Source organism: Aethalodelphis obliquidens, unplaced genomic scaffold (genome assembly GCF_003676395.1).
Source record: "Aethalodelphis obliquidens isolate GAN/ISIS:26980383/991018 unplaced genomic scaffold, ASM367639v1 scaffold15, whole genome shotgun sequence".
NCBI classification, from domain to species: Eukaryota; Metazoa; Chordata; class Mammalia; order Artiodactyla; family Delphinidae; genus Aethalodelphis; species Aethalodelphis obliquidens.
Genome location: NW_020837959.1, coordinates 10,884,430 through 10,898,533, shown reverse-complemented (window position 1 = coordinate 10,898,533; position 14,104 = coordinate 10,884,430). Strand labels below are relative to the sequence as shown.

Sequence of the window (14,104 nt, the reverse complement as noted above, 5' to 3'; positions counted from 1 at the left end):
CCCCTTCACTGACAGCCAGTGGGCAAGAGCTTTTATAGATGGAGGGAGGAGGCTACATGTAGAAACAGCACAGTCAGCTCTGACGGTCTTCTTGAAATTGGTCATGTGGTGGTCTGACTGGCGTCATCTTGATTGTTTTAAGTACAGTTAGTCTTCCTTTCCGGGGGGTCAGTTTTTTCCCATTTCCTTGAGGCCAGTTCTCGGAATTGTGGCAGCTTATGTCATGGCTACAGTCTGGTCGTCATGTAGTTAACTTCTTCCACCTGGTGAGGGTTTCGGTATCTATAAAACAGGTCCTTGACTATGCTAATGACTAAACTATTATTATTCAGTTTTGTTGAACTGTTTTCCTTTGTTTCTGCGTTTCCTCACTTCTCTGATTAAACTTATTTGGCTAAAGTTTTTCCATAGACAAAGGTAGGTGGAGGACGTGAGGGGGAAGGACCACAGGGTCCTGCTCCGTTTCAAGTATATTCATTTCTTGTTGCTGCTGTATTAAATGACCACAACCTTGGTGGCTTAAAACAACACAGCTTTATTATCTTAGGGTTCTGGAGGTCACAAGTCCAAAATAGCTCTCATGGGGTTAAAATCAAGGTGGCGGCAAGGCTGTGTCCCTCCTGGAGGCCGGAGGGGAGAAGCCGTTTCCTCGCCGTCTCCAGCTTCTAGAGGCTGCTTACATTCCTTGCCTTGTGGCCTCTCATCACTCTGACCTTGAGTCCATGTCACATTTTGTTCTGACTCTGATCCTCTTGCTTCCCTGTCCCAAGGACCCTGTGATTACATTGGGCCCACCTACATAATCCAGGATAATCTCCCCATCTCAAGATCCTTATTTCATCAAAACTGCAAAATAACATATTCACAGGTTCTGGAAATTAGCATGCAGACATCTTCTGGGCTATTATTCAGCCCACCATGTAGGCAATTAAGAAACAGCAACTGAAGATAACTTTTAACATATCAAGTAAATTAAAATAACAGGGAAAGTTATGTAAAGCAGCAGCCCCCAACCTTTTTGGCACCAAGGACTGGTTTCGTGGAAGACAATTTTTCCACGGATAGGGGGATGGTTTGGGGATGATTCAAGCGCATTACATTTATTGTGCACTTTATTTCTATCATTATTATGTTGTACTATATAATGAAATAATTATACAACTCACCAGAATGCTGACAGGAGGCGGAGCTCAGGTGGTAATGCAAGTGATGGAGAGTGGCTATAAATACAGATGAAGCTTCGTTTGCTGGCCCGCTGCTCACCTCCTGCTGTGCAGCCCAGTTCCTAACAGGCCACAGACCGCTGCAGGTCTGTGGCCCAGGGGTTGCAGACTCCCTGATGTAAAGGATAATCTTGGCAGAGGATGCCTCAAGATTCAACACTTTGAGTTGGACAAATTAATTCTAAACATCTGCCCTGTGCCAGGATATGTTCCAGGGGCTTGGGATACACCAATGAACAAAACAGGCAAAAATCCCTGTTCTCATAGGGCTTACATTCAACAAAGACATTACAAATAAGCCTATTATCTAGTAATTTAGAAATGGATAAGTGCTTTGTAAAAAAGAAAGTGGATCAGGGGAAGGGTCGGGAGAGTCCCGAGAGAGTGTGTGGGAAGCAGGGGGAAACCTGCCTATGCCACTAGGGGGCACTGCAGCACAGTTTTGGAGGCTGAGATTAGAAAAGGATCTTATACAATCAGCATTTGAGAGCCAGAAGGAATTTTAGAGGTCAGCTAGTCTAACTTCCTCAGTTTATAAAGAGAAAGCTAAGGCTCAGAAGGTCTACAATGTGGTCTCTAGTTATTTTGCATTTGGCCTAAATTTGAGAGACAGTCTCCTGTCTCTCCAAGAAAGCCAGACATAGTCATCACCTTATCAAAGGCAGCGCCTGCCAGGAGGTAAGGCTGGGAGGGTTTTGTATCAGAGCAGCAGGAGGGATGGATGATTTCAGAGTGTAGTTCCATCTATGCCACTGTTGAAAAATTATTCCACAGAACCTCTAATATTCCTCTTTCTAAGCGCAACATTCTGAAGTCTTGAATCAGTGACACTGGCCCTCCAGCCTTTGAGACGCAACTTTGGCGAAAATAACCTACATCAGCCAGACACCAAAAGGAAGGGGAAAATGAATTATGATAAAGAGGCTTTGGTGTTTGTAACAAAAGAATAATGCAGCTTCATTTTCCTAACTTATGGCTTTAAATGGTTATTTAAGCTCGAAATGGTTATAGTAAACCATGGTTTGATCAGATATTTTTATCCACTATCTCCTTGGGTGTGACTGTTTCCCAAAACTGTAGTTGTAGTTGAGCCAGTACAAAACCTCGATATTTCGACGATTAACGGTGAGAGTTATTCGAGTTTCATGACATAACACCACGTGGTAACAATGTAACGTGTTTCCACTCAGGAGATGTGTATATTGTAGGGCGACATTGGTTGAGACTTGGGCATTCCTGTGGTTTACAATCTGGAGCAGTGTTCTCTCTGCTTTCTCTGCTTTTCTCCTAACACTTTCAGGCTCACTTTCCACGTCCCGGGAGCTATCCCGTCTCTGCAGAGCCTGCTGGTTTCCCTGACCCTCTCACATAGAGGAAATTGCAGCATCCTTTCTATTTCCATATCCCTTTTCTCCATATCACCAGCAGACCTCAGAACCCACCCATTTTCCCCACTTACACCTGTCTACCTCTTTCATGGATAGCTTCTTTTCAAAATGTCCTTTTTAAAAAATTAAAAATAGAACTACATATGATCCAGCAATTCCACTCCTGTTTGCATTTTCTTATGCAAAGAAAATGAAAACCCTAATTAGAAAAGATATATGCAACCCAATGTTCATAGCAGTATTATTCACAATAGCTAAGATATGGACGCAACCTCAGCGTCCATCAACAGGTGAATGGATAAAGATGTGGTATATACATACAATGGAATATTACTCAGCTATAAAAAAAAAAAAAGAATAAAAAATTGCCTTTTGCAACAACATGGATGGACCTGGAGGGTATTATGCTTAGTGAAGTAAGACAGAGAAAGACAAGTAAATACTGGATGTTTTCGTTTATATGTGGAATCTAAAAAATAAAACATGAATGAATATAAGAAAACGGAAACAGACTCATGGATACAGAGAACAAACTAGTGGTTACCAACGGGGAGAGGGAAGGGGGGAGGGGCAAGATAAAGAAAGGGGATTATGAGGTATAAACTACTAGGTATAAAATAAATAACATACAAGGATGTAATGTATGGCACAGGGAATATAACCAATATTTTATAATAACTTTAAATGGAGTGTAATATATAAAAATATTGAATTACTATGTTATACACCTGAAACTAACATAATATTATAAATCAACTATACTTCCGTTTGAAGATAAATAAAGATAAAAATAAATAAAATCTTTTTTCTTATTTGGTAAAATATGAACATCATAAAATTCACCATTTTAACCATATTAAGTGTGCAGCTCAGTGGCATTAAGTACATTCACACTGTTGTGCAACCATCACCACCATCCATTCCCAGAACTGTTTTCATCTTTCAAAACTGAACTCTGTACCCATTAGACACTAACTCTCTATTTCCCCTCCCTCCAGCCCCTGGCAACCCCCATTCTCCTTTATGTCTCTATGAATTTGACTAGGAAACTCATATAAGTGAAATTGTACAGTATCTGTCCTTTTGTGACTTGCTTATTTCACTTAGCATGATGTCCTCAAGGTCCATCCATGTTGTAGCACGTGACTGAATTTCATTCAGATTAGCTTCTTGAGGTCAGGAATCATGTCGATAAATGTTTGAGTTGAAAAAAATGGGTGGATATCAACGTAATGAGATCTGTAGATAATCTCAAAAGAGAGGAAGTTAACACTGACTGCCCCATGTCAGCAGGGTGAGCACACGTGACCTGCTGCTTCACCTCCACCTTCCAGAGCTCGTGCAAATGTCTCTTGTGAATGACCCCAACCCGGTACCACACAGGCAAGGAAATTATGGGAGAAGTGGTCCTAGCCGAGCTGGGCCGACACTGCGAAAGCCACCACAATGTTATTAGAGTGTATTCCAGACAGGAGAGAGCTTCCATGTTGGCCAGATACAGATAAGAACCAAACTCTCTCTTTACAATTTTACATTTCTGTTAACTGGAAGAATTTTCCACAGATGGTCTCTGGCTCCATGCCTTTCAAACTTTGTTTCTCTTCTACTACTCACACTTCTGGTGCCAGGTGCCCCAGGGGCACATCCTCTGACCTTTGCATCTTTATGCTGGTGAGTCAGCACAGTGGATAGCAGAATTTCTGAAAGCCATTCCTAAACTAGGACTGCTAGTAATAACCAAACATGGAAATGATTGCAAATCACATAAACGTATTCTATTAAATCTAAACCAAATATATCCCAGCTCATCTTCTCCTTGGCTGGACTCCCAAAATACCTGCAGCCACTCCAACGGCACCCAACACAAAGGAAGTCCAAGAGAGGAACAGTTGAAGTAGACGAAGAAAGTGTCTTAACCAATGGTAGTTAAAATATTTTACTTTGGTACAGTTTACAAAAAAAAAAATACCCTTGTGAACACATTGGTGGGGACTTGGAGGGGACCAGTGCAACTCAGTGGCCCTGAGGCTTAACTGGCTTTGGGTAAATTTGCATCTTGCTCTTTCTATGCAATGTATTATTTGAATTGATTTTTAATATTTTTTAATAAATGTATTTATTTATTTTTATGCGGTACGCGGGCCTCTCACTGTTGTGGCATCTCCTGTTGCAGAGCACAGGCTCCAGACGCGCAGGTTCAGTGGCCATGGCTCACGGGCCGAGCCGCTCCGCGGCATGTGGGATCTTCCCGGACCAGGGCACGAACCCGTGTCCCTTGCATCAGCAGGCGAACTCTCAACCACTGCGCCACCAGGGAAGCCCATAAATTTATTTTATTTATTTTACTTTTGGCTGCGTTGGGTTGTTGCTGCGTGCAGGCTTTCTCTAGTTGTGGCGAGCAGGGGCTACTCTTCATTGCGCTGCGCAGGCTTCTCATTGTGGTGGCTTCTCTTGTTGTGGAGCACGGGCTCTAGGCACGCAGGCTTCATTAGTTGTGGCACACGGGCTCAGTAGTTGTGGCTCACAGGCTGTAGAGCGCAGGCTCAGTAGTTGTGGTGCATGGGCTTAGTTGCTCCGTGGCATGTGGGATCTTCCTGGACCAGGGCTTGAACCTGTGTCCTCTGCATTGGCAGGCGGATTCTTTTTTTTTTTTTTTTTAAACATCCTTATTGGAGTATAATTGCTTTACAATGGTGTGTTAGTTTCTGCTTTATAACAAAGTGAATCAGTTATACATATACATATATCCCCATATCTCTTCCCTCTTGCGTCTTCCTCCCTCCCACCCTCCCTTTCCCACCCCTCTAGGTGGTCACAAAGCACCGAGCTGATCTCCCTGTGCTATGCGGCTGCTTCTCACTAGCTGTTGGTTTTACATTTGGTAGTGTATATATGTCCATGCCACATTCTCACTTTGTCCCAGCTTACCCTTCCCCCTCCCCATGTCTTCAAGTCCATTCTCTACGTCTGTGTCTTTATTCCTGTCCTGCCCCTAGGTTCTTCATGACCTTTTTTTCTTTTTTTTAGATTCCATATATATGTGTTAGCATATGGTATTTGTTTTTCTCTTTCTGACTTACTTCACTCTGTATGACAGACTCCAGGTCCATCCACCTCACTACAAATAACTCAACTTCATTTCTTTTTATGGCTGAGTAAAATTCCATTGTATATATGTGCCACATCTTTATCCATTCATCTGTCGATGGACACTTAGGTTGCTTCCATGTCCTGGAAGGCGGATTCTTAGCCACTGTGCCACTGCGGAAGCCCAAAAAATAAAAATAAATAAATAAAAGTAAACCTTTAAAAAAAACCCACAAAACCACAGCAGTCCTGGTGAGAATGGGCACAGCTACAATTTCTTCAAGCAGAATCTGAAAGATATTGGATCATTTAGCAAATAAGTCATTGGAGGTTGTATTTTACCTAAAAAGCCATAAGGACCAGGGCATTTTTAGTAAGGATAACAACTCATATGTCAGTTCTCAGAATTATAATGAGGCTAGAGGAACATTTTCATCTTATATTTATTAAGTACCTACAGGTTACAAGTCATTGAGCCAGGTGCTGTGGGCACACAGCAATGACAAGATATACCGGGTCCCTGCTCTCAAAGAGCTCACATTCTATTCCTGTAGATGGCGTTTCTAGACCAGAGCACTAGCAGCCCTTCTATGAGTGGGATTGCCCAAACGTCCCTAGCTCTGCACCCTAAATGACAATAATGCACTCTGAAAGCCACCTGATAATGGGCAGTAGTTCCTTCCCACCTTGAGAACCACCAGGGGAAAGGCAACAATAAGAAAGTAAATTCCCAAATTGATAAACGTTGTGATGAGGGCTGTGACGGAAATGATCAGGTTGCTGTGCCAGTGAAATAGACCAGGGGGATGCTCTAGTTTGGGTTGTCAGCTCAGGCTCTTTGAGCAGGTGGTAGATAGGGTAAATGTCCAGGAGGATGCGACAGTATAGCCATAAGCGTTCTGGGGATAGGAAACAGCATATGCAAAGGCCCTGAAGTGGGAAGGGGCTTATCGCACTAAAAAGACAACAAAAACCAAAAAAACCCACAGAAAGAAGATGGGTAGGGCTGAAATAAGGTTGAAGGGACAGGCAGGGGCCAGATAGAGTAAGGACTTCAGGGTCATGGTGAAGAACTGGGGTTTTATTCTAAATGCTTCTGTCAAAAGTTCATAAATAACAGAAGTAAACCCAATGAATCCCCAAAGTAGTAATTGGTAAAAGTTTATTGTGCCCACATCAAAAAGACATTCTGCAAACTGGGAGCACTCAAACAAAAACGTGGAATGAGGCTCAGGGATATATTGTTATAAAGCAGCTTATTTAGTGAGAAAGTAGTGACTGTTTATTCTTCACAGTGATTGGTTACAATACTAGAGTTTTCTTCAATATAGGGAATTTGTCAGTGGTTACCTTGGGAAATAGTTCAAGTTTTTGCTTATGATTTCCAGAGGCGTAAACAAGAAATGACCTAGGTCAAGTTGTCTTGCAAAATAAGCTAAATTAGGCTTTGCTTGTATGATGAAACAGATTTTGTCTGCTCAGGGAATTTTCAAGGTTGTTCTTCATTTGTTTTTCATTTTTTTTGTTTGTTTTTGTTTTTCATTTTAACACTTCTCATTGGAAGTCACCAAAGATTTTTAAGAAAGGAATTGGTGTGATGATAATAATAATGAGAAGTAATTAACATTACTGAGCGTGTGTTCTGGGCCAGAAGAGGTTTTAAGCTCTCAGTATATTAACGCAACATATCCTTATAATAACCCTATGAGTACTATTTATATTCCCATCTTACAGGAGGAAACTTCAGCAGAGAGAGCTTAAGTCATTTGTCCAAAGTCACACAGCTGGTAAGCTGTTTTAATACCTTAGCATTCTCCTGACTGTGAAGCCCGAGTTTTGACAGACTGGCAGGAAGGAGTTGGAGTGAAGCGCTGTGTTCGCTGCCCCGTGTCTTCAACAAGCATTTCTCTGGCCCCAGAAAGCTGCCAGCAGCATCTATTCTGACCCTATTACAGTCATATATGTCCCATAATGGATTGACTGTTAACCGAGGCACGCACACGGTGAGACTCACAATCTTTGTTAGGTATAGTATTTAAACAAAAACAACAAAGAAATCCCTAGAAAATCTGGCCACGTCTGGCTGGGAAAATGCAAGGTCTCTCAAAACCCGCCCTAAAAACCCAGAAGCACGGGAAGGGTTGGATTCAGCCACCCCAAAATCCACCCATTCGGACTCTGCTTTGCCTCGCGTTACAGCCTGGAAGTTCTGACAGCCGGAGGGGGCAAGTGCGCAAGAGCAGGGGGGCGTGGCTTGCGGGGACGGGGCGGGGCGTGGAGACACGGGCTCTGGGCAGGACGTGCGCGGGACGCGGCGGCGTGGGGGCGTGGCGACAGGGGCGGGACGAAGCGGAGACGGACATGGCGGGGGCGGGGCCCGCGCGCAGACAAGATGGCGCTGCGTCTGCTGAGGAGGGCGGCGCGCGGAGCGGCGGCAGCGGCGCTGCCGAGGCTGTGAGTGCAGGTCCCCAGTCCCCCGCTACCCGGTCAGGCTCACCGTGGGTCGGTACCCGGCTCAACGCCGCGCAGGCGCGGCCTCCTCGTCCACTGGCGGGAAGTCCCGCCAGCCGGGAGCATCGTTTGCCTCACGCGCGCGCGGGCTCGACCTCTGCCAAGGTCGCCGACCCCCCGCTAGGGTCGCCCCACACTGTCAGTGCCTCCCTGTGGGAGGGCCCTTACTTGGGCCGGGAAAATGGGTACAAGCGTTGGATCTCTGAGACCCAGAAAACAAAACTAGCGTCCCCACACGTGGAAACCGTGAACGTAATGCGTGTTTTATAAAAGGGGGCCTGGAGTCAGCCTCTCAGAGGATGCTGAGAGGCGGCTCGCCTCCACTGTTGTTGGTCACAGCGGTTCCCAAACTGTCCGGTCTCAGGATCCCTTTACAGGCTGAGAAATTATTGAGGACCCCGAAGGGCTTTTGCTTGTATCTGTTGATTTTAACGGTATGAGGAATTAAAAATTTTAAATATTCATTTAAAAATAACAAATCCATTCAAATTTAACGCAAATTTCATCTTTAATGAAAATAACTATTAAAAAAAAGTGGCATGGTTTTATATGTTTGAAAATCTCTTCAGTTTAATTAAGGACCATTGGAGTCTCATATCAGCTGCCTTGGAGGAAGTTTACCAAGAAATTTCAGGCTCATGCACAGTCTATTTGGAAAAGGGAAGACCTGGCAGATCCTCTCAAAGGGTCTCAGGGCACCCCGCCCCCGCCTCCAGGTGTCCTCAGATCACACTTTGAGAACCGCTGGTTGAGACTTGCTTGTTTGCCAACTACATGCACATACGGTATCTCATTCTGTTCGCCGATCACCATGTGAAGAAGCTGGATGAGTCATTCATAAAGATGAGGAAACTGAGGCTCGGAGAGGCTATGTGACTCTCAAAGCAGAGAATGGCAGAGTTGGGTTCAGAAACCAAGTCAGTGGCTCCTGGTCTGGAACTTTTTTATATCTGCTTGCTCCGTGCTTCCTGACTCACCGGTGTCCCATACCAGGACCCACCTGGTTTTATGCATCCCACCTTCCCATTTCCTGCATCTGGGCCTGGTAATGTCTCTGGACACCGGAGCTCACCCCTGGAGCCAGAGGAGCCCCTGAAGGGGTGTATCCAGACCCTTCCAGAAAGTCCTTTCCTGGCCTGTGAAGGGGCCAGCTTCTGTGGCCTGTTCAATGGGTCAAATGACCACACCCAGTCACCTACTTCTAAGGCTCTTGGGGCTCAGCTCGCAATGCTCATCATCTCCCTTAGCACATTGGCTCATTCTCAGCACACCTACACACCCCACCAAGGCCATGGCAGCAGGCTTTCATGCAGGGCCCTTCCCAGAGCCTACACCCCAAGTTAAATCCTTTGGGTCCTGGCACCTTCAGAACACATGGGGATGGGAAAAGTAAATGTGCCCAAGGTCAACTTAGAAAAGTTTGCCTAGACATGCCTTAATTTCTGTCCCAGTTGTGTTGCACTTCAGCTTCAGGCCAGTGGACTGGCTTCTGTTGGCTTTTTTCTTCTGTTTTTAGAGTATCAGCAACATTGCTTGTTAGGCAGGTGCTGAAACCTCTTCCCGACCCTCCAACATTTGCCTCTCTTGCTGTCCCTGATACTTCCCCGCCTATCCTGTCTCCAGCCTTGCAGCTCTCCATTGCCACTTCTCAGTTTATATAAATACCCTGTCCTCAAGTTGGGGGAACATAACTGCCTACAGGTAGGTGTGCTATTGCTAGGGATGTCTTTTAAATCCTCAAAGAAATATGTGTGAATAGTAACCCATGCATATATACACATCTAGAAATATTTCTGATGTAACCATCTGTATCTATATGTATTAAGCTAAACATGAGTTCATACTGTCTCCAATTCTAATCCATTATCACATGAATCGTTCTAGCCTCTTCACCTTGCTTGTTTGTAAATTTTCACTCCCCCAGTGAGAAACCTGGCTCCCACCATGCGCCATACAGTTACTCAGTTATTCAGTTTCAGCATACACATGTAGCAGTATCTGACTTGTTAGACCATACTCCATGGGAAAAAAGCTTTATCAACTAGAGTGCAGTGCTTAGTGTAGTTCCTTTCCCTTTAGTCTTGTAGGTCCCACTCATTTCCACAGTTACTTAGGTTAGCACCTTTTTCTTCCATCCGCCTCAGTGAAGTTGTTTCATATATTCATCATACAGTAAGATTCTCTTTTCCCTTTTCTTGTCTAGTTGCACTAGCTAGTGGTTTTAGTAGCATGTTAAATAGGAGTGATGAGAGGGGGCATTCTTGCCTTGTTCCCAATCTTAGGGAAAGCATCCAGTTTCCACTGTTAAGTCTGATGTTAGTTGTAGGTGTTTTGTAGAACATTTTTATTCCCTATTTACTGAGGTTTTTTGTTTGTTTGTTTGTTTTTAACATGAATCAGTGTTGAATTTTGTCAGGTTCTTTTTCTGTAATCAATTGATATGATCATATGATTTTTCTTCTTTAGCCTGTTGATGTGGTGGATACATTAATTGATTTCTGAATATTGGACCAGCCTTGTATACCTGGCATAAATCCCACTTAGTCATGGCATATAATTCTTTTTATACATTGTTGGATTTGATTTGCAAATATTTTTTGAGGGTTTTACATCTGTATTCATGAGCGACATTGGTCTGCACTTTTCCTTTCTTGTAATGTGTTTATTTGGTATTGGTTTCTATATGTCTCATGTCTTTTTTGTTCCTCTGTTCCTTTTCTACTGCTTTCTTTTGCATTAAGTGAATATTTTCTTATGTAATACTTTTTAGTTCTTTAATGATTTTTTCCACTATTTTTTTTAGTGGTTGCTCTAAGGCTTACCATATGCATCTTTTAAAAAAAATTGTGGTAAAATATGTATAACATAAACTTTGCCATCTTAACCATTTTGACTGTACAGTTTAGTGGTATTATCATATTCACTATCCCCCTGATTTTTTCGTTGCTCCAAACAGAAACTCTGTACCCATTAAGCAATAACTCCTCCTTCCTAGCACCTGGTATTCTCTACTCTACTTTTGGTGTCTCTGAATTTGCCTATTTTAGGTATTTCATAGAAGTGGAATCATGCAATGTTTGTCCTTTTGTTTCTGGCTTATTTCACTTAGCATAATGTTTTCAAGAGTTTTCCATGGTGTAGCATGTATTAGAACTCCATTCCTTCCTATGGCTGGGTGTTTCATTGTATGTATAACCTGTTACCATATACATCTTAACTTATCAGAATCTACTTTTGATATATACTAAATTCCAGAAGATGGAGAAATGTTATATCTATATAGTTCTATTCCCTTTTCTTCCTTTTTATATTATTGTTATACATATTATATTTATATATGTTACAAATCCAGTGATACTTTGTCGTAGTTATCATTTTTTTAACATTTTTATTGGAGTATAATTGCTTTACATTTTTGTGTTAGTTTCTGCTGTATAACAGAAACAGCTAAAGTGAATCAGCTACATGTATATATATATACCCATATCCCCTCTCTCTTGTGTCTCCCTCCCAGCTTCCCCCCACCCCTCTAGGTGGTCACAAAGCACCGAGCTGGTCTCCCTGTGCTATGTGGCTGCTTCCCACTAGCTGTCTGTTTTACATTTGGTAGTGTATATATGTCAGTGCTACTCTCTCACTTCAGAACCTTTTTTTTTTTTAGATTCCATATATGTGTTAGCATCTGGTATTTGTTTTTCTCTTTCAGACTTACTTCACTCTGTATGACAGACTCTAGGTCCATCCCCCTCACTACAAGTAACTCAATTTCGTTCCTTTTTATGGCTGAGTAATATTCCGTTGTATATATGTGCCACATCTTCTTTATCCATTTATCTGTCGACAGACACTTAGGTTGCATCCATGTCCTGGCTACTGTAAATAGTGCTGCAATGAACATTGTGGTACATGACTCTTTTTTTTTTTACATCTTTATTGGAGTATAATTGCTTTACAGTGGTGTGTTAGTTTCTGCTTTATAGCAAAGTGAATCAGTTATACATATACGTATGTTCCCATATCTCTTGTGTCTCCCTCCCTCCCACCCTCCCTATCCCACCCCTCTAGGTAGTCGCAAAGCACCGAGTTGATCTCCCTGTGCTATGTGGCTGCTTCCCACTAGCTATCTGTTTTACATTTGGTAGTGTATATATGTCCATGACACTCTCTCACTTTGTCACAGCTTACCCTTCCCCCTCCCCATATTCTCAAGTCCATTTTCTAGTAGGTCTGTGTCTTTATTCCTGTCGTACTCCTAGGTTCTTCATGACATTTTTTTTCCCTTAGATTCCATATATATGTGTTAGCATACAGTATTTGTCTTTCTCTTTCTGACTTACTTCACTCTGTATGACAGAATCTAGGTCCATCCACCTCACTACAAATAACTCAATTTTGTTTCTTTATATGGCTAAGTAATATTCCATTGTATATATGTGCCACATCTTCCTTTATCCATTCATCCGATGATGGACACTTAGGTTGTTTCCATGTCCTGGCTATTGTAAATAGAGCTGCAATGAACATTTTTGGTACACGACTCTTTTTGAATTATGGTTTTCTCAGGGTATATGCCTAGTAGTGGAATTGCTGGGTCATATGGTAGTTCTATTTTTAGTTTTTTAAGGAACCTCCATACTGTTCTCCGTAGTGGCTGTATCAGTTTACATTCCCACCAACAGTGCAAGAGGGTTCCCTTTTCTCTACACCCTCTCCGGCATTTATTGTCAGTAGATTTTTTGATGATGGCCATTCTGACTGGTGTGAGGTGATACCTCATTGTAGTTTTGATTTGCATTTCTCTAATGATTAGTGATGTTGAGCATTCTTTCATGGGTTTGTTGGCAATCTGTATATCTTTGGAGAAATGTCTATTTAGGTCTTCTGCCCATTTTTGGATTGGGTTGTTTGTTTTTTTGATATTAAGCTGCATGAGCTGCTTGTAAATTTTGGAGATTAATCCTTTGTCAGTTGCTTCATTTGCAAATATTTTCTCGCATTCTGAGGGTTGTCTTTTTGTCTTTTTTACGGTTTCCTTTGCTGTACAAAAGCTTTTAAGTTTCATTAGGTTCCATTTGTTTATTTTTGTTTTTATTTCCCTTTCTCTAGGAGGTGGGTCAAGAAGGATCTTGCTGTGATTTATGTCACAGAGTGTTCTGCCTATGTTTTCCTCTAAGAGTTTTATAGTGTCTTACATTTAGGTCTTTAATCCATTTTGAGTTTATTTTTGTGTATGGTGTTAGGGAGTGTTATAATTTCATTCTTTTACATGTAGCTGTCCAGTTTTCCCAGCACCACTTATTGAAGAGGCTTTTCTCCATTGTATACTCTTGCCTCCTTTATCAAAGATAGGTGACTGTATGTGCATGGGTTTATCTCTGGGCTTTCTGTCCTGTTCCATTGATCTATATTTCTGTTTTTGTGCCAGTACCATACTGTCTTGATTACTGAAGCTTTGTAGTATAGCCTAAAGTCAGGGAGCCTGATTCCTCCAGCTCTGTTTTTCTTTCTCAAGATTGCTTTGGCTTGTAGTTATCACTTATATAATTTTATGTCTTTTAAAGAAACTAGGAGAAGGAGATGCAAATACACACACACACACACACAAACACACACTTACTTTATAGTATTTGTTATAGCAACCATCTTATTTACTGTTCCTGGTTCTTTTCAAATGTTCCTGTGGATTTGAGTTGTCATCTGGTGCCGTTTCTTTAACCCAGTACATCTTTGCTCCTACCCACCTCCTTTGTGCTGTTATTGGCAAATATATTACGTTTCTAAATGTTATAGGCCTAACAATACAATTATATAATTTTTTTATATAGTTGCTTTTAAAATTAGACAAGAGGAGAAAGGCACAGAAGTATGCATTTAAACAGTGTTTTATAATTACAC

General features: G+C 42.2%; 1 protein-coding gene across 8 annotated transcripts in view; it reads left to right on the top strand.

Annotated features, from left to right (window-relative positions):
- The first annotated feature begins 8,056 nt into the window (after positions 1–8,056).
- The window catches only part of CLYBL (citramalyl-CoA lyase), a 255,557-nt gene continuing 249,509 nt past the window's right edge, over positions 8,057–14,104 (top strand). For 7 of the 8 annotated variants that reach the window (XR_003434655.1, XR_003434656.1, XM_027115903.1 and 4 more), the window contains exon 1: positions 8,072–8,152. Coding sequence is in view for 6 of the 8 variants with exons in the window: in XM_027115903.1 (XP_026971704.1) it covers positions 8,091–8,152 (62 nt within the window). In the remaining 2 variants the exon portion in view is untranslated. Of the gene's footprint in view, positions 8,153–14,104 lie in introns of all 8 variants that reach the window. The other variant, XM_027115900.1, reaches the window with a different exon arrangement.